The sequence below is a fragment of the Salminus brasiliensis genome, chromosome 1, assembly GCF_030463535.1.
Source record: "Salminus brasiliensis chromosome 1, fSalBra1.hap2, whole genome shotgun sequence".
In the NCBI taxonomy this organism is placed as follows: Eukaryota; Metazoa; Chordata; class Actinopteri; order Characiformes; family Bryconidae; genus Salminus; species Salminus brasiliensis.
This window is the reverse complement of record NC_132878.1, coordinates 15444091-15464806: the sequence shown is the minus strand read 5'-3', so window position 1 is coordinate 15464806 and position 20716 is coordinate 15444091. Positions and strand designations below refer to the sequence as shown.

General features: G+C 39.9%; 1 protein-coding gene across 3 annotated transcripts; it reads right to left on the bottom strand.

The window, feature by feature from the left end:
* Positions 1-1502: 1502 nt before the first annotated feature.
* srek1 (splicing regulatory glutamine/lysine-rich protein 1) lies at positions 1503-19821 on the bottom strand. Of its 3 annotated transcripts, none has more exons than XM_072673048.1 (12): positions 19577-19821; positions 16666-16799; positions 13994-14109; positions 13229-13393; positions 12614-12792; positions 12149-12279; positions 11872-11995; positions 9789-9899; positions 9128-9256; positions 7150-7221; positions 5752-5878; positions 1503-3203 (listed from the first exon to the last, which is right to left on the bottom strand). In XM_072673048.1, exons 1-12 carry the CDS (start codon positions 19702-19704, stop codon positions 3054-3056), a joined length of 1566 nt encoding a protein of 521 aa, XP_072529149.1. In that variant the 5' UTR covers positions 19705-19821; the 3' UTR covers positions 1503-3053. The 3 variants fall into 3 exon arrangements, with proteins under 3 accessions (XP_072529149.1, XP_072529166.1, XP_072529157.1); XM_072673065.1 differs by lacking the exon at positions 19577-19821 and adding an exon at positions 14457-15761 and having other exon boundaries at positions 16666-16757; XM_072673056.1 differs by lacking the exon at positions 19577-19821 and having other exon boundaries at positions 13994-15761; positions 16666-16757.
* Positions 19822-20716: the final 895 nt, after the last annotated feature.

Here is a 20716-nt window from a genome sequence, read left to right as displayed (position 1 = left end):
TCCATTTTTGTCTGTTGTTAGTTTTCTCCATAGTTTGAACCCTGTAGCTGTTCTGTACACTGTATAAATAGCACTGGGTGAATGGACCAATAGAAATGCTCTAAAATACCTGAAATGTATTTATTTTACATTAACCTGCTTTGCCTTCTCCTGTAGTCATCATTGTGGAGATACTTGTTTTTCATTGGACAGCCATGATATGCAGTGTGTTAAGTAGTATTTTATTCATAAATTGACAAATATTTGTATCCATTTATAACAAACACTGTAAGATTTGATGCTGGTGTTTCTGTCCACAACAGGGCTACATTACTAACAGCAGTATAAAAAAATAGCATCAGTAGCTAAAATATGTAATCCCAGTCAAGCAACATTTCCAGAATCTCAATAATATTTCCATGACAATTTTAGCAATTTAACATATTGTGGGAGTAAAGGGTAAAAGACAACATGTACAAAGGCCATGCTATGTCTGATATGCTACAATCAATGCAGGCATTGTTCCCTCTCCTAAATAAACTTGTAATTAATAAAATAAAAATAAAAAAATACATCTAATCATTCAAAAGTTCCTCAAAAATGTTTGGAAATATGTTTTATGTCTTATCTTATAGAAAATATTTCTAAAGGAGTGCTTTAAAAAGTCTGTATTCTTTAAAAAAAGTGTTATTATTATTGGCACTATATTATATTTTAAGACAAAATCTAAATAATTTGCATCTTACATCTTACATCTTAGGGGAATTTAAAATGGAAACACAATGGCTGTATGTGAGCATTTCCTGTCTCCGTGAGGTATAAATATGAGGTTACACACATGTAAAATCCCTTTTTTATTCCGTAACCAGAGTAAAACCAAAGAGCTTTAATCTCAAGTAAGTCAAGTTTTTCTTGTGAAGTGTGGACCACTGTGGGCTCAGGCAAGGAAGAGGAACTCTAAAAACATGACTGGAAAAAAAAAAACTAAACAAATCAATCTTCAAATTTTAACCCAATTTAAAAACCAGTGGTCTGAATTGGGTGAGCAGTCCACAAAGCAAAAAACCCAAATATCAAGTCCCAGATTCCTCAACAAGGGTTTCCTCATAGTTTAAACTTAAACTATAAAAAAATAAAAAACATACAGTTTTTATGTTTGTTAAGGTCAATGTGTGGTTTATGATATTGATTTTTTTTTTCCACTAATGGTGCACAAAATACTGGAGTTGATGTTTTATTTGTTCTGAATGTCAGTAGAAGGCAGTAGAAATCGTGCTGTAAATTTGCAGATGGCAAGTTTGGTTTGCTTACTATAGAATTTCACTCACGTCACACTTCTTCTCAAGGGTCTCAGAGCGGTTGTTTTGGTCCACTCACTAATCACACCTGTCCAAGCGAATCGTACAAAGAGTGAAAACACACAAGAGTCTGATTTGACCAAAAGTGTGAGTGTGAGAACTCCCATAGCTTAGAGTTATCCTGAGTAATATCCTGAGATCAATAAATACAAAAACACATTCAAAGCCATTAGACGTTTGAGGTAGACCCTCTTTAATGTTTATTTGGTAGGGAAATCTAATTTATTTAGTTATACGTTTTGTTTCCAAAAATAGGTTAAATATATCCACAGAAACACACTTCACCAAACAATACAGTTCAGGAATAGCTATTTTGTATTCTGGAGTTTTTCCATGTTAGTTCTCACAGTTCTATAAGCATTATGTATAACCAAATCACAAAATCTGCCTAAACAAAAACAGTCATTATAAAAGAATAAATAACATTCAGAAGCTTCTTAAAGCTCACCAACATAAATCTGTAACCCAAACTGTTCACCGTTTTACAGTAAGTCTTCATGAGCAAACACATGAAGACTTGCATATCGCTGCTGTCCACTGAAAAACATGCATCTCCATTTCGCTCCGTTATTAGTTTTCTCTGTGGTTTGAACCCGGTAGCAGCTACGTATACTGTGTAAATAATTCTGGATGAATGGACAGATAGAAATGCTCTAAATTACCTGTAATAAACTCTTATTTTACACCGACTTCCATTCAAAGTTCAGAACATATCTGCCTTCACCATTTTAGGGATACATGTTTTTCACTGAACAGCAACAATATATAAACACACACATACACACACGCACACATACCACACTACAAAAAAAATTCAACCTCACAAAACTTCAGATTTGGTGGTATGGACAGATATTGAAGACCTTTTGTACTCGGAATAAAGTACATGTACATGCTATTCCTATTGACTGGTTTTAGGAAAAAAGTTTAAAATACAACTAAAAACTGAGCACTTGTTTACCAGCTGTTTCTCAAAGTTATACAGTATGTAGATATACAGTATATCTTCCATTATAATACTTAATATTCTGCTTACAAACAATCTATCCTTTTCCAGGCACTTTTTTAATTTATTTGTTTTACATGCTATGTGTTATTTTCCCCCACACATACACAGTTCTCCTGAAGTTCTGAATTGCTGTATAAGTGAAACTCTGTCTTGAGGGCATATCCTTAGTTAACCTTAGTACACAGAAAATATAGAAAAATGTCCACTCCACGCATCTCAAACAGTAATTATGGCTCTGTATTTTAGTATGATGGGCAGGAGTAACAAAACTCAACTATTAAAAATGTGTTTCTACATATATACACAATGTAAAGCATACATAGAAATATATATATATATATAAGGAATTGTGCATTAGTGTAAAAGGAGAAAATAACAACCAAAAAAAAAAAAAAAAAACTAAACTGAAACCATGAACTACATACAAGCATCATCTTCTCAATAAAGCTCTCACACCAAGCGTCACACATCAGGTCCATATTCCAAAAGAGTTACTGTATGACAAGAAGGCGGCTGTTTCTGGCCATTCTGGTATGGAAGCTGGAAGAAACACGGTCGGGTTGTGGAGGAGCAAGGCAATTAAAAATCAAGGTTATGTTACACTTCTGTAGGCAGTCTGAGAGCAGCTGCTCCGAACGCCATATAGGCAATGGAAACCCTGCCACAGTGTCTGTTCCCGGGTCAGTTGGAAATGGGTTTTAGCCTGGTCACTCAGTGGTGTAGAATTCCTCCTCCTCTCTGTGTACGCTGCTGTAGCTGCCGTTGTGATGGGCTTGAGGTGACAGATCATCGCTGGCGGCCGAATCAGAACCCTCAGCTTCGCTCTCATAATCCCTCTCCTCATACTGTCTCACAGCCTACAACACACAGATGCAGTAAAGTTAATTACACACACACACACACACACACACACACACACACACACACACACACACTTTACAGGATTTAGCACTCTCATGCTTTAAGGGTAGCCCTCATTTGCAATGTAGCCAAGCTTATATACAGCTTATACAGAGACTGAAATAAGCATTAGATAAATATAAATATATTATAACTAATTATAAATATATATATAAATAAAGATAAATATTAAAATCAATAAAACAAATAAAATAAAAGGTGCCTTTACAACTGTATTTTCTTTGGCGCTCTCCTCATTCAAAAGAAAATTCAGCAGCACCAAAAGGACAGGAAAACTGGCCAATTCCTAAACCCCAACACTGTCTTTGTGGGCCTGGTCATGTATCTACTATTAGAAAAACACTGAACAAGAATATGGCGTTCACAGAAGGACACCACGAAGGAAGCCGTCGCTGTACAAAAAAATAAAAGCACACTGCGTCTCGTCTATATCACGAACGTTTCACTGTGCTTCTGGGAATGTGTAATGCTATGACTAGTTAAAAACAAACCCTACACTCCAGGCTAATGCAGAAACAATAAAGGGCTTTTCTCAAACTGTTGCTGAAAGCTGACTCAATGTTGGAAGCACACAATTCTCTGGGAGATCACTGTATGCTGTAGCATTAAGATTTTAACTGGAATTAGTGGGCTATGTGAAACTGCATTAATGCAGCCATTAATCTATCCACCACCTACGCTTTAGAAAAGGCACAGTGTTCGGACAGGTACTGTTTTCCTGACATTCAGACCAGACGAATATTCATATGCATGGTGACCTCATGTTTCAGCGTGGCTTGTTTGTGGGTGACTGCAGAAGCAGTTTGGAACTCAAGTTCCAAAATTACAACAGAATTTTTTTGTCACCTCAAGTCCCAGTTCGTGTAGCCTACTGCTTCACTGCTGGGCTCCCTGCACAGCTGGACTGATATTTATTCAGTCAATTTTTTTGGACAGGCAGCGTTAATGACGGTGCCATGTTGAAGGTCACTCCAACGTGCCATATAAGCTCTTTGGTATAAACCATGCTGCTTTCAGTGTTTGTCTATGAAGACTGCATGGCTGTATGATTTTATGCATCTGTTAGCAACTGATGTTGCAGAAAAAGCAGAATCTACTAATTGGAATGGACATCAAGCTATGGTCATTTTTGCTGTTTTTCTTACACTGGGTCAGAATATGATGATAATAAATGGACCAATAGAAAGGTCTAAAATGACTTGGAATAAAATCTTTCTACATTGACTTCCATTGAAAGATTTTAAAAGTTTTAAAATTTGCTATTTTGGAGATACATGGTCTCTGCGCAACAACTGGACATGTTGGGCATATCTGTGGCTATTCATGTAGCAGGTAAAAATGTGGTATTGAAATCCAATACATATGAGATACACTGCAATACAACTCCGATTTTGTAATTCATGCTTTTTACTTTTACGTTAATCCAACTTGACATTCACGAAGAAGAAGAAGTGAAACTGGACGACAGCAGTGAGGGAGGTTTTCCGTGTCAGGATAGTGAGGTCACGGACCAAATAAATATTTGGGGTGAGGTCTCTGTTTAAACTAAATTAGAAGGCACATATCGCAACCTCTAAAGAAATGGTTAAACACAGCCACAGGAGGGCGCTGCTGCAGTGTTACATGTAAATAAAAAGTTTAAAAGTGAAGTTTATATAAACCATTTATGATAAACCCAGCAGTCAGTCATTACAACTCTTTGACAGCTCCTGTAATGCTGGCAAAGGTGAAATCGAAACTATACATGAAGCATCGTTTTGTTGAGAAAAACGCTACATAAATGAATTTGAATTTAGGTTTTGGGCCACTTTACCTACCGTGTGAACGTACCCCAAAATGCTTTATGAAAATCAGCGACTCGCTGGATATGTAAAGAAATGTAGAGAGTTTGTTTCCAAATTCTGATACTCTTTCAAAATTGGGTCATTATACCTCTACTGCAATCGTCGTAAACAGGCACTTTGGAGGTATGTGTAAGAGGTAAGAGAACTGGCCGTGATCATGTTTCTTAGCTCCTTAAAACTGGAACAACAGTCAGAGATTCTGAATTGATAAAAGTTGCCAATCTTGCCAATCTTACCAACCTACAGCGCTTATATACTCATTAATGGTAAACGAGGACAATATGGGTCATTTTCGAAAGCTGTAGAAAAAAACATCAAGGTAACGGAAAGTGTTTTTATCAGCTAACCAATCAGGTCAGATCTTAGTAAGACAAGTGAAATCATCCAAGTTTGTGGGTAGAATGTCACTCACAAAATACATTACTAGGCTGTTTTCAGAAGCACTCTACTTCTCATGATTTTCTGCCTCCGAAGCTAAGCCAAGCTGTTTCATCTCAATGAATTGTTTAACATTAGTTATAATGATAAAGTATCAATTAAATATAATACAGTGTTAACAGTATTATGGGTACAGAGTGACTGTCATGTGAGCTGCTCTCCCATCCTCCTTGTGGCACAGAAAGTGTGTAAGAGAATGTACCTTAATAGTCCTGGCTTTGCTGTCTTGCCTGTCCGAGTCTCTGCTGCTCCTCCTCCTGGACGCTGATCTCCCCCTCTGCTCCCTGCTACTGTCCCGCACACGCTCTCTCTTCTTTTCCTTCTTTCCTCTGGACAAAAACAACGACATAAAAAGGCTAAATGAAGCTAAACTTAGCACAAAAAAATATGGAAATGTGTGTTTGGTAGATTATTCGTTGGAAAGCCTGTTCATTGCCTTTTTAAATGGTGCCACATTAATAAGGAACATGCATGGGACGAGCAGCAGAGCTGATGTTGGTTGCGTCCATGAAACATTTGCCAAATCTTCTCTGCCAATGCCAAACAGCTTATTCTGCCAGATTCTGCCTACGGCAGTTGGATCGTAGGGTCAAAGTTTGGAGAAGACATTATGCTGATTGCTGCATCTTTTGGAGGAGGCAGTATGATGGTGTGGGATGGCATCTCTCTCACTGGAAAAATGAGGCTTGTCATCATTGGAGACTCAATCTCAATACGGAGAGATAACGAGATGACATTCTGCAACCAGTGGCAATCCCATATCTTCACAGTCTGGGACTGAACTCTATTCTCCAAGATGACAACGCTCGCCCCTACAGAGCGGGGTTTATCAGAGACCACCTCCAGAATTTTGGAGTGGAGAGGATGGAAAGGCCGGCCAGCAGTCCTTACCTCAACCCCCACTGAACACTTCATCACTCGATTTATTGGCAAGAAGCATTGTTACAACAAAGAAATAACCTACCAAACACACATTACCTTACTTTAAATGTTATAGTTTATAAGTTTATTTATAAGTTATAACTTCATATGATAGAAAAAAAGATGATTGTACCATGATTAAATAATACAACTATGACATTTCTCCACTTGCTGAGTTACGCTAGCACAATTAGAAAGTTGCATAATCATCAGGGAAGGAACACTGTAGGCTGGTTTCCCGAACAGGGATTAAGCCTAGTCCTAGAGAACATACTAAATAGAGAATCTCCATTGAAAGGGAAAAAAAGTTTGTCCAGGACTTGGCACAATCACAGTGTGAGCAATTAGTGCATCCTCCAACAGCACTTGAGTAAAATCCTGGTATGTTACTTTACCGTGTCAGTCTACATGCCTCTTTCACTTCAGAATCATTCAAGTTGTTAACAAATGCATGCGTAAAGCTGTACATCAGGGGAGCTGTGCTCAAGGGGATGTGCTTACCGTAAAGGTGAAAAAATAAATCACGCTCCCCAAATGTAGGGTGAGCCCAGGAGCAAAATAGGCCAATTCTCGCATCAATTCAAGTTCAAATCATTAATAAGATGGAATATCTATAAATGTTGGGACAAGTTGTGCAACTCATGCAAGTAACGTGTTGCCAAATCCAAGCTGGATGTACCTCTTTGGTGAAGGAGACTTTGCTTTCTTCCTTAGGGACCTAGAGCGAGATCTGCTTCTCTTTTTGTGCCCTCTGCAAAATATACATTTGCCTGTTATTACTGTGAAACAACACAGGAGATGATGTGTCTGAACTGTAAAATAATACAGAAAAAGATCATGAAATCTTACACGTAATTACACACATGGGCCCAGCCCATTCCCTTCCCCATACTCTAATCCCCACTACATTGCAAGCTCTTCACAGGAATCATTACATATGCACCTCCCTTCATGAGGGTTTCCCTGAATTAAGCCCCAGACACTCCCGGAAGGCTCAACAGGGAAGTCTGGTGTCGCACACTCACTTCCCTTCAGGCTCACTCCACAGACCTATCAGTTAACCTCACTTGACTTCATGACTGTGGAACCACACTGACCTCCCTAGTGACTAATGCTGCACCTAGTCTTACTGGCACAACAAAAATTGCAAAATTACAACACACAAAGCAAACCTGTACAGCATCTACAGAGCAGGATTCAGGCACATTCACCCAAAACTACTAGCACTGCTAATGCCAACAATGAAAACTAACAAGCATTTGTATACATTATACTAGAACTGTAACAACTAATGAACATCATTAAAAGCATTTATTCTAAAAAAAAAAAAAAAAATCTTTGCCAATAAATCACATTATTGATTCTTATTGCTTGATGCACATCCCACTTACCTCATGTGACTGAAAGTGGAAAACTACAGATGACAGATTTTCCTTAAGCTTTTATAAGCTACTCTCCAAAGTGGTGGTTTTTACATAAACCAATGTCACTGAAAAAGCTGTGGCTGTTTCTAATTGGGCTGTTTCTGTGCTCAGTGATGCCAGATTTGATTACATGAGGTCACCGACCGCACAAGCTAAAAACTAAAACAGCTACTCATAAACTATTGTAGTTGTTAGTTTATGTGGTGGGTGACAACATATAGTCAAACCCGAGGTATGTGTATAAATATACACACAGTCTGGTAGTACTATATTACTATGTTAAGTATTACTATATTAAGTATTTGGACTAGAGCTGGGCAATATGACAATATTTTGTCATATAGTGATCAATTTTCTTAGTGATACACAATATGCTTTCCTAAGCATACTGAGGACATGACCAGTGCTCAAAGAACACTGACCAACCGCATGTTTCATTACAAACAGTGTATTCAGTCTGGTTTAACTGGATGAAATGCAGCACATTTTGAATAAAAAACACTGTACTAAATATGAGAGAGTATTTGGACGGTAAATGCACAGATGTACCATGGACAACACTTAAGAACAGAAAGGCCTAGTTAGACAGAAAACACCTACATAAAAAAATGTGAAAAAGTGATTAACGTGAAAATGGAGACGGAAACAAAGGTTTCTTGATCTGAAGCATATCTCATCATCTCTCACACATGACGGAAGCACTGTTATGGCAGCCAATGGAACTGGGTCACTGGTGTTTGTAAGTAATATGACTGATGATAGAAGTAGTAGGACAAATCCTTTACTGTAAAGAGCTACACCATCATATTCAGTCAATCAGATTCCATCAAATGCTCCTAAACAGTACAAAACATACCTCAAAAGCAATCCAAATTGTTTAAATGGCCAAGTCAGTCACCTAACCTCAATCAAACTGAGCATCTTTTCGCTCTCTGATTGTAAAACTGAAGGCACAAAGACTGTGAAACTTGAAGGCAGCTGCAGTAAAGGCCTGTCAAAGCATCTCAAAGGAGAAAACACAGCATTTTGTGATGTCCAAGGGGCCCAGCAGACCAAGGGCTTGCATTCAAGTATTAAAAATGGTTCTTATATTTATAATTGTTTGTCCAGTTTCTTTTAAGGCTGTATAATAAAAATAACAATAACAATAATAATAATTATTATTATTATTAATATTATTTATGACCGTCGTAGAATTATTGGGTAAAGCATTCTTTTAATTGCTCTGCTGACCTGCTAGTGCTGCGCGATCTGAGGGACCGGCCATAACCTTTGGGAGGTGTTCTCCCCTTTTTGTCTCTTCTTCGGCCGTCACCATCATCTCCCTTCCTTGTCTTCCCCTCCCTATCTTTCCGTCTGTCCCTGTGGGGAAAAAAAAGAGCTTAAAATTTTAGATTATGCCCCAACCATCAGTTTAAACAGCATGTTTTTAAGTACAGACACTCTTGGAATGCAATGAAATAGTAGTATATTAAGGATATAGGTAACAGCAGATTGTACACAAAAATGGGGTCTGTGGTTGGTCCATGATCTTAGAACTCTGTGCTTTCCTTTACAAGACTATGACATTTTCACTCTACGGTAGCACTTACATGAGCATATACAAGAATTCACTGGTTGCAGACACACTGTGACTTAGGCCCCAAATGGTAAGGAAAACCATGACCACTTAAAAATCCAACTGGCAAATCTTTATACATAACAGAGAATCAAATCAAATCTTAATCAAGTCAAGATGTGTGTGTGTAGAGTCACCATGAGCGTCACAAGCACTGAACGTACCGGAAACATCTCCAGAGCACAGGACCTAGTTTATGTCTGTGGTGTGTGTGTTGTGGGTAGGTGATGTACTAAGTGATAGTCTCGGCCAGCGCATGGGGTTGCTTGGTCTAACCTGGAGCGCGAGTGTGAACGGCTGGGTCTCCTGTCTCTGGATTGCGAGTGCCTCTTGTGTGAGCCACGGGAGTCGCTCGTCTTTTGCCGGGACCTCTGAGACGGCTTGCCCCTTAAAATCAATTTAGACACATGATGTTTCAGTAGAGTTTGGAATCAATGGAATAAACAGACACAGTGCAAGCTTTGCTGCTTTCCGACCGAGCTAAGAGAAGCTTTGAGAATTAGCCTGATGAGCAGAGCTTAGGGGACTGATGAGTAAATGCTAATAATAAGCTTTTTTTTAATTGCAGTTTCTTTAAAGATTCAACTCAATTAAGATACATTAGCTATGAGGAATGGGCTTTTCCTCCCTGCTATTAATTTTGAGGTGAAGGCAAATAGTGTGCCCTCATTATTGGCTTTCATCTCCATATTATTGTACTTGTGTGTGTGTGTGTGTGTGTGTGTAAATGTATATAAAAACTTCATTACTATGATATTATATTTTAGTGTAGACAAGGCCTAACCATATTCACGATTTGACACACACACACACACACACACACACACACACACACACACACACACACACACACACACACACACACACACACGTGAGACATGACCGGAGCGATGGGCAATCATCGCTGCAACTCCCGGGAGCTTCAAGAGAGCCTTGCTGAGCTTGCCGAGCCCGGGTATCAAATCCATAACTCTCTGTCATCAATAACCCAACCCCCTAACTGCTAAGTCACCACTGTCCTATGCAGTATTAAGCACCATTAGTGCGTTTGGCACGTGACAGTAGACTGTACTTGCTCTATACTCATGCTGAACTTAGAGGCTTGTATTGAATGATACAATACACTGTACAATAACACTCGTATTGTCAACTCTTGTCTTGACTCGTAGTAGAACTAGGACCACAATATCTCCATTAAACAAGATGACAAACGCTGATTACAATTCACATTATCAGTGAATGAGCAAGGATTAGTCTCACAACAATATTCAGTGGTAACAAGCAACTGAACTGGATTCATTCAACTCCTAATGGTTCAATCAAAGAATTTGAGATGAATAAACCCAGTTCAGCTGCTTACCACCACATGATGTCTTTGCTTTAGGTAAAATGATGAGCCACTTTTCACTGACTATGGCCTTATGAGACAGGGTAGATACAGACGGCCCTACTCAGCAGACAGAGTCTTGCCAACAGGTTCCTCAAATAATACTTTTAAGTGAGGAATATTTGAAAAAGAATTTAAGCTGATGGATGTTGAACTGCTATACAGAAAAAAAGGCCTTCAGGTTCATCATATGTGAGCGTTTAAGGTAGAACTGTCATTTAGCAACGAACCATTTGTGAAAATGCAATTTCTAGACAGCACACTAGGCACTAGACAGCTTGTATAATGGTCAGATCGTTGTTCTCTTCAGTGGTTTAGTGGTATACTATACGACTGATCAGTGACACACGGTCACAAATTACAAGATCTTTGACTAAAGGAAACCCTCGACGAGGGTCCGTCAGCTCTCCAAAAACATGCAATGTCATGAAAACACACACAAGACCTGATATAATACCATGTGCAGGACACATCTTTTTTTCCTTCCAAAACAAATGGCCGTGAGAAACAAGCAACACAAGACGATTCTTGACACTGTATAACTCCACCCTCGGCTTCTTCCTCACTCCGTGTCTTGCCCAGTGGCTTGTCGCTGCACTAACATCCAGTCACAACACTTTCCACACTATTGGATTTAGGATCGCAGACAGGTCCAGATAATAAACCTACTAGATATTTGTCGGGGGCTTGCGAGGCTTCAGTGATCACACTGTGATCACGTCTTTCGGCAGTTTACAAATAGCGACCAAGCCAGAGCCATGCCAACGCCGATTTGCCTCGGACCTGAGGCTTTCGTCAGTGATTTAAAAAAAACTGTCTAGAAGTAGATTTTGTGAGGTAAATTTAAACAGGACCAATATTACTGCAGGTGGTTCAGGTTAAGTGTAATCACTGAAATCTCTACCACAAATAAATCTATTTCCTAAATCTAGTAGAGCCTTAGGAAAGGGAAACGAGCATGGTTTGGCCTACCTGTGTCTGGATCGGGAGCGTTTCCGTCGTGAGTAGGAACAAGAACGTGAGTGGGAACGGGAACGAGATCTGGAAAGGGACCTTCTGGAGCGCTTGGATCTGCTGGGTGAGTGTTTCTTGTGCTCTGTTTTGCACAAAAGTAAACACACACCCATGTGCAATTATAGAATAACAAACATAAAAGATCAATAAGTCAATAACTCGAGGGACAGTTCATCTGCATTCATATTAAAAGTGTCAAATCTAGCATGAATGAACAGTTTGGGCATAACTAGACCTGGCTCAATGGCCGCTGCGATGGTGGACTGAGCCTCTCTCACTCTCTTCATCACATCTTCCAGCTCTTTAGCTGCAGCCTGAGGGGTCAGCTCTGGAGGCTTCACAATGGCATTGTTGGAATGGTTGATCCTAAAGGACACATTACACAGGAATTGAAGTAGGACATACATGTCGCCGTTGGCTTGCTCACTGGGGGTCTTAGATTTTTCATGTCTTATTTTTCTGTCTTTTACTAATTACTGATTGTGTAAAGCTGCTTTGTGACAACAGTTGTAAAAAGCACTATACAAATAAATCAGAATTGTATGGTTTTTAGAATAAAAAAGGCTTAAAAAACAACAAATCTGCTTAAATGTACAATTTTACATCTGTACAACTGTATACCCAATTCCCTAACTTCAGAAATATCTATGATTTTCAGCACTGCGTGAATGTGTTAAATTTCAGAGAAGCAGCAACTCACTTTAAGGGTCTATCTCCAAACATGACCCCATTGAAGGCGAGTGCTCTAGATACAGATTCTTGGTTGGCAAACTCCACAAATGCAAAGCGGGTGGGCTGCGTCTCATCTCCTGCCATTCGTACAAATTTCACCTCACCAACCTGCTTGAAGAACTCCAGCAGCTGCTCAGCTGTGGTGGTCTAGGGCCAGAAAAATGAGAAAGCATGTTATGAGAATAACATGGAATAACATACAACATAGTCCAATGCATTTATGTTACGAACAGACATTTGCTAAAGACAGTTGCTAAATATGCGCTATATGGACAAATGTATTGGGACACCTGCTCATTTATTGTTTCTTCTGGGACAAAGGTGGAATTTATTTGTTTATCTGCTCTAGAGAGTCCTATTCTATTGAAAATATGTCATCTACAAAGACTAGACAACCTGTGTGTGTGCATTTGTACATCTGTGTCAGCAAAGGTGACTTAAAGAATGCTAAATGCATTCATTGGAAGGGAGTGTCCACAAATATTATAGACATACAGTATATAACTAAAAGGGCATCTTTTTATGAGAACAACAACAGAACAACACAAACAGGCTGAAAAAAGAGAAGGTTTCAGTTGAATACCTGGGAATTCAAGTTGCCAACATATACAGTCCTTCGAATCTCGTCGATTTTGGAGGGGTCCACATTGCCCATGATGGGAGGCTGGGAGGGGACTGCGCTTAGTGCTGCCACCGAAGACTCCAGTCCAGCTGACAGCGGCCCCCGACCAGGTAGTGGCAGACCAAGCTGAAAAGGGCATACAGTGTCATTAAAAAAAGCTTACACTTGTGCTGATCTATTTTGATTTTACAGAGGACTGTAGTAGCCTATAGATGTTTACTTGAGTATATAGAGTATCAATCATGCACTCTTCAGGTGTGAAAAAGTGTTTTGTCTGTGGAGACTGCATTTAGTGTTGAAAAGGATAAACCAAGATGAAGAGCAGAAAGTTGTCTATGGGAGGAAAAACTACCCATTCTACAAATATGCCACATTAACAGCTCACAAACTTGTGAATACACTCACATGTGGCATTCCGTTCATAACAATGAGCACTAACATGCAAGACAAGACAAGACACCCATATACACTGTACACACTAGTAAGCCCCCCCAAAAAAAAAAAAACCCACAGCGACAACGAGCACACACATGCCCAGAGCAGTGGGCAGCCATTGCTGCAGCGCCCGGGGAGCAGAGAGGGATCAGGGCCAGTGGCAGCTTTGCTGAGCACAACCCTGTCTGGTGCTTTAACCACTGAACCACTGCAGTGCGATGTTACTGCTTTCCCGCACTAATCATGGCTTCATTTAATTTTGATTTAGCTGACTTTTTGCTGAAGACTCACATTCTGGAGTGGGGCAGGACTTGGGATGGGCAGCAATCCTCCGCCGGGCATCAAGCTGGCGACTGGGGCGGCAGGTGCCAGCAGGGACAGAGCCTTTGCCTCCTCAGGGATCTTTCCTATGGGCAAGAGGAAACTGGCATTAGAGGAAGCCATGGAGAGCTACATTACTTTCTCCCTTCTAAATGCACACAAGAGAGAGGAAAAAAAAAAAAAAAAAAGATCCATCACACATCCTAGAGCTCTAACACCGATCATATATGAGTCCTGTCAATAGTCCAATTAACTACCATAGCTTTTAACCTTGTTCATGTTAAATTCTTCATACTAGCAGCACAAGACTGCAAAAGACTTTCTTTTTCACAACACAAAACCAAAGAAAATCTGCCCTTTCTTCTTTTAATTTATTTTTTTTTTTTAAAGATACAATGTAGAGAATGAGGTAACACTTTGTGGTATGGGTCACCTGTACTGGAAACATAATGGTCATGAACCATACGATATCAAGCATGGGCGCTTTTCTCCCTGGGGCGATCGTGTCGCAGTGTTGGAAAGGGTGTGCAACACAAGACAACCGTTCATGTTGGCTGCATCACTAATAGCACACAGAACATCAGATACAGAAGAGAAGAACATTTTAAATGTCTTTTAAAAATCCCCTCCCCCAAAAATTGGCCAAAATGAAAAACAGAAGCTTCCTTGCTTTTAACACATTACTCTGCAGGTCTTAGTAAAACTCATATTTACAGCATGCGTTTATGCTTTGAGGGACTCTAATATTCCTAAATGAATTGGTGATATTTGAGAAGGTGGGTGGAAAACTGGAAAGTGTAGATGGATTAGCATTAAGTAGTCCCAGGCTAGAACAAAAGAAGTACTGGGGAGAGGGGGGGGAGAAAAAAAACCTGTTCGCTTAACTGAACTTGGACGTCCAACCATCGTGTGAACTTCCCCAGCCCTGGTCATGAAACTGAAATCACTAAATATGTATATATATCTATATATAATACACTTCTCCACTCTAACAGTAAACTGAAGGTGTGTTTCTGGGTATAGCACAGGATCCTAAAGTCAAAGTGAAACCAAGACCATATGAGTGCAGAATCATGTGAGAGAGAGAGAAAGAGAGAGAGCGAGAGCGAGAGAGAGAGAGAGAGCGAGCAAGAGAGCGAGAGAGTGAGGGACAGAGGGAACAGAGAGAACAGAGGAAACAGATAGAGAGACAGAGAAATTATAGAAAGGAAGAGAGTGAGAAATCATAGAGACAATAAAAGAGAGAGTGAGAGTAAATCGCCAGTCACTGCTGCCTGTATACCGTGTTTTCAAATCCCCTCCAATACTGGACGCCAACCTGGACAGCATAGAGAGATACGCGAAAGAGTGCAACTGGATAAGGAGGAAGGGGAGGAAGAGGGGGAATGGGGGGAGGGGGGGACAGAAAGAAAAGAACAAAAAAAAAAAAAAAGAACAAAAAAAAAAAAAAACATAAAAAAAAAACAACACAATGAATATGCAACAAGCTCTTCTGAGAGGCAAACAAGGGACAATGTCAGATAAAAAAATTAAAGAAAAACAAATAAAAGAAAAAAAAAAAAAAAAGAAAAAAAAAAAAAAAGAGACAAGGTGTCCATCTTGGAAGGTTCAGCATCTACGATCCCGGTCACAATCCCCCTTTGAAGGCAGCGTGGGCCCCAGCGGGTTTAGTGGCTTGGAAAACAAAGCCTTGAGTCAGGCTAGTGTAGTACTGTAACGCCTGGGCCACTCTAGTCATCTGATATGCACACATAATCAACACAGAAAAAACATACAGAAACCAAATTAATCAACGCAGTAAGCCATCCAGTAGCACCAAGTCACGAGGACAAGCAGTGTTTATTTCATGGACAGAACAGCTCACTTAAGATACCACTGGTTTCATAAAAATAAATAAATAAATAAACAAACAAACAAACAAACCATACAAAACAAAACAGGATTGCATATTTCGTTTCTTGGTCTGAGAGACAAACATAAAAAAGAGAAAGGACAAGGATGGTTAGGCAGATATTCTCCTGCAGCACTGAAGGAACCTTCTTTTCTAAGGCAGATCTGTTCATGGCCGCAGTATTGACGTGACACAAGCCCTGTAGCACCGGTACTGACTACTATTGTTCAACAAGCAAGCTAGTACTGCCACAACATTGGGCTTTGCACTGCAATGCGGACCTGCTGATATGTGCGCTATTGCAGCTAGTTTTACAGCCCTTCAACTCCTACAATTGTTCAACAGGTGCTAATAACAAAGGTAAGCCTAGGCTAGGCTGGAGGCTGTTCTTGCAGAAACCATGACTGACAAACTTTACCATGCCCAGTTCAGCTACAGAGGACCACTTTAAGAAACTCCGTTTTTAAAAATAGTTGCATGCTCTTAGCTGCACACCACCAATGTAAGTCTATTTATAAAAATAAAAAAACCCACAATATCTTCCTCCCACTTCAGCCACTAGCGCTACCAGCCAAACTCGCAGCATTACTGGAGTATCTCGGCACAAACACAAGAAACACAGACACAAAATAGGTTATGTCAGGGCAGCCCGTCAAAGTAGAACCTCTCGAGAGGGCTACGTGCCCCCTCATAAGCATCTGTCAGGCCAAAAAAAAAACAAAAAAAAACAAGATAGACTTAGATCACTAACCTTCGGCGCAGGGCACAACAATAAGAGCCCTGTCAATAAACACAGTGTTGGTTAAATGCTGGGCCACACCAACACTGCTCGGCTCTCTGTATTTTATGTAACAAACTTTAGACGAGAAGGAAAGCGGCGTATTGCTGAAAAAGAACAGAAAAAGAACATTTCTTGAAAAACTGACATTCTTTACCACCATTAAGATTAAACATAATAATAATAATAATCATAACAACTTCACTTGTGGAGGTAACAAGCCTTAGGTGCTTTATATAGTAAAAGATCAACTGTAATAAAAATGAACTGTACTTTCTGCATTAGTATATTACTGTAATTACAGCAAAGATAGGAGTATATTTAAAAAAGGCACTACCGTTATCAACTGAATAATGTAAACAATATTATTATAATTATTATCATTAACATCATCATCAGGAATCGAAATAGTAATAATAATAATAATACTTATGGAGGTAGCAGCTCTAGGTGCTTTATATAGTGATAAAGTTCAACTGTGATAGCTCTGACTATCAATGATTCTCAATAAAACATTAAAAATGATGATGATAATAAAAATACTTATGGAGGTAGCAGTTAATGGTGCTACCTCACATCTCACATCTAGTTATAAAGTGAAAATCAACTGTAAACAAAAATATCTAATGTCTGTATTACTATATTACTGTAATTACAGTACAGATTTTACTGTATGGAATTTTAAAAAACCATCAATGTCTCTCAATAAAACATTAATATTAATAACAATAATACATGTGACTTTAATGAGTTAACTTAGCCCGATACTGAAATGTTTCTGAACAAATGGAACAGAATTTCTCTTACTTATAAAATGGATCATTAAGAAATAATGTTCTGCTTTACGCAGCTGTTTTTATAAGTTTATATATATATATATATATATATATATATATATATATATATATATATATATATATATATATAAAACAAATACCAATGCAGTTGGCCAGCATTCTCTGTGAAAGCTTACATCAACAACCCATAACCCTGATTGTCTTCATCCATAGCGAGTCACAGTCAGTTCTTAAAGGTGATGTGTTAAAAGCAGGATAAGGATCTGAGACACTGAGACAAACGACAAATTGTGATGGCTAGATGACTGGATCAGAACATCTCCAAAACATCAGGCTTTGCAGTTATGCAGTGCTCAGTACCTACCGAAGGGTAGTCTAAGACAGGCCAACCGGTGAACCGGCTCACAACTTCTACAACTTAAGGGATCTGCTGCTAACATCTTGGTGCCAGATACCACAGCATGCCTTTACTTGTGTGAATGCTCAGTTCTGTTGTGGCAGCACGAGGGGGGAACTACTCAATATTAGGCAGGTGGTGTTAATGTTTTGACATATATAAGTATAAGTATTGCACTTTCTAGCCACATCCGCCTTGCACTTGTTCTCCGTAATGACAAAGTTAAATGTATCAGTCTATCTATCTATCTATCAACCTCTTGTGACGTAAACAGTCAAGTTATCATACTGTCATATCCTCCACAGTCAATCTTTCGCAGTCTCTGACTTGTTGGGCTCCTTATCAAACAGCCTATAGTCATGTGGGTCAGCTCCATGCCACAGATCATGACACACAATCTGGCTTAAACTGACCCAAAACTCCCTCCTCCAGTACTGCAGATGCAAATCTGTGAAAACTGTGTGTAAATAGGAAGCTAACTTTCTCAACAGTCTTTACAGGTTTTTTAAGGTCAATCAAATGTCAGCGCCCTGCGATAAACCAGACCTCCAGCAGTGCAAAACAGATCAGCAGAGTCTTGGACTGAATTCAGCAACATAAAATAAACGTATGAAGGTTAAACGTAGGAATTTGATAATCCTTTAAAGGGTTAAAATGGTGCAGATATTGTTTGTAAATCTGTTAACGGTCAATGACAATGTTTCCAACTGAGAGACTAAAGTGACTAAATACTGGGAAATACACTAGATGGACAAAAATATTGGGACATCTGCCTATTCACTGTTTTTTTTTTCCCCCTAAATCAGGGGTATTTACCCCTGATTAACAGCTAACTCCACTGGTGAATAGGCTTTCTACTAGATTCTGGAGCGTCAGAGAGGTCAGGATATTGGATGATCTCCACCCTATCTTTTTTGTCCAGCATGTTTATCTGCTCCAGAGGGTCCTATTATCAATACTTCTCTACAGGGACCAGGACTAGACAGGCTGTGTTTGTGTGTGCGTGTGTGTGTGTGTGTGTGTGTGTGTGTGTGTGTATTTTGAGTGCAACGTGCAGTAGCATTAGGAGGGGTGCCCACAAATATTAGTACATAGTGCATCATGCAATATGGATGTCCACACTAAAGGGTTGCATTAGGATGGGTCAGGCTCAAGCTAATGTCAGCTTTGGTTGACAGTTCAACATAATATTGCAACAACAAAAAAAAATCATCATCTTAGCTTTACACTCACTACATATTCTTAGTATATTCAGTCACATTTTAGCCGTGCTTAAAATCTGCATCAGTAGATTTTCAGCAGAATAGCATTACATAAACCGTAGCTGTGTAAATAAAAACACCAGATAAAGAACAGCCAAGGGTTTCAGCTATTTTCCTAGCTTTCTAGGGAGATCTCAATGGTGGCAAATCCAGGTCCAGAAAGTAACAATCCGCCCCAGGGTTTTGTTCCAACTGCCTAGATGGCTCTGCTGCAGTACAGCCGGCCCTGCAGTATAAACTAAACTCTGGAGCGGAGTTCAAGTTTCAGGGCTTGGACTCTCCACCTCTAACCTAACCAGTGCACTTTCTCGGACACAGTTTACTCAGAGCTGCATATAAATCTGTAGGTTGCCTGCTAAGAGTTTTACGGAGGTCTATAACGTCAGATCCTCTTGTTGTTGGTTGTGGGTCAGTGTGCACACACTCACTCAGGGGGGTAAAGCCGCAACTCCTCGATATCTCCGAGGAAGCCGAAGAGAGTTCTCATTTGCTCGCTTGTAACAGACGAGGACAGGTTGGTGATCTGAATGACGGCGGTGCCTGGTATCCCACTCATTGTGATGGCCGTTTCTGGTCAGGTTTAATGAAACACTGGCATGTGTAAACACAGTCTCTCGCTGTTAGCTAACAAGCTAAACCGCAGCCAGTTCCACAATTTCCAATTCCGTTCACAGAGCGGAGAGCTGGTCTGGGGTCTTTCCAACAGCGCCTCCCCCCGTCTGGAGTGCTCGACACAACAAGTGCGTCCCTGGAGCGCAACATAGGCTGTGGTCGATTCTCAGTCTGCGTCCTTATCCGTGCTCGTGTTCCTGTGGACTTGTGCAACATCATCAGTTGCAGCCCAAGTGCTGTTCCTGTAAAAGTTCAGATCTAGCCAAGTACAGTCCGACTGCCCGGAACTGTCACAGCCAAAATATCCCAGATTGCATGACGCATTACCACGCTGCTGTTCCCATTGCAAAATTACTGTACAGCATCCAACTGTCCTTAGGAGTTTGTACCAGTGAGTCAAACTTGCCAAGTCTACAAGCACTACCAAGTACACCCAGTCCGAACTTGGCATACTTTGTATTGAGAATCCCCATGTATGTCCAAATGTTTGTGGACACCCCTTCTAAATAAATGCGTTCAGCAACTTTAAGTAGTACCTATTCACACACCAAATGCACACACACACTTGATTTGTCCCTGTAGAGAAGTATTACCAATAGAATAGGACTCTCTAGAGCCTATATTGACAGCCCCCCAGCACCATCTGGTCACCATCTAAAAGGTTTGTGGTGGGACAAACTTCCATTGGGTGTCTGAACGGCAGAATCGCTCGCTGTCTTCAAACGCAGACTGAAGACCCACCTCTTCTGAGAATACTTGGGCGAAGAGTAGAGTATTATGGTCTCCAGATGAGGTTATTCTTGAGTAAATAGCGAAGCACTTTTGTAAGTTGCTCTGGATAAGAGCGTCTGCTATAAATGTAAATGTAAATGTTTACTCAGTTGTCTTCCATTGATTTATTAGTGCAGGCATAAGATGTTTGAGCTTGCTTTTAAGCTTTCAAACACCTTTGGAGT

Coding starts and splice junctions, on each gene's coding strand:
- srek1 (XM_072673048.1), bottom strand. CDS start 19,704: ATGAGTGGGATACCAGGCACCGCCGTCATTCAGATCACCAACCTGTCC. Junction 11,996..12,148: donor CGCAGCGGCCATTGAGCCAG/GTCTAGTTATGC, acceptor TGTGCAAAACAG/AGCACAAGAAACACTCACCC. Junction 5,879..7,149: donor AAGTCTCCTTCACCAAAGAG/GTACATCCAGCT, acceptor GTTTTTGTCCAG/AGGAAAGAAGGAAAAGAAGA.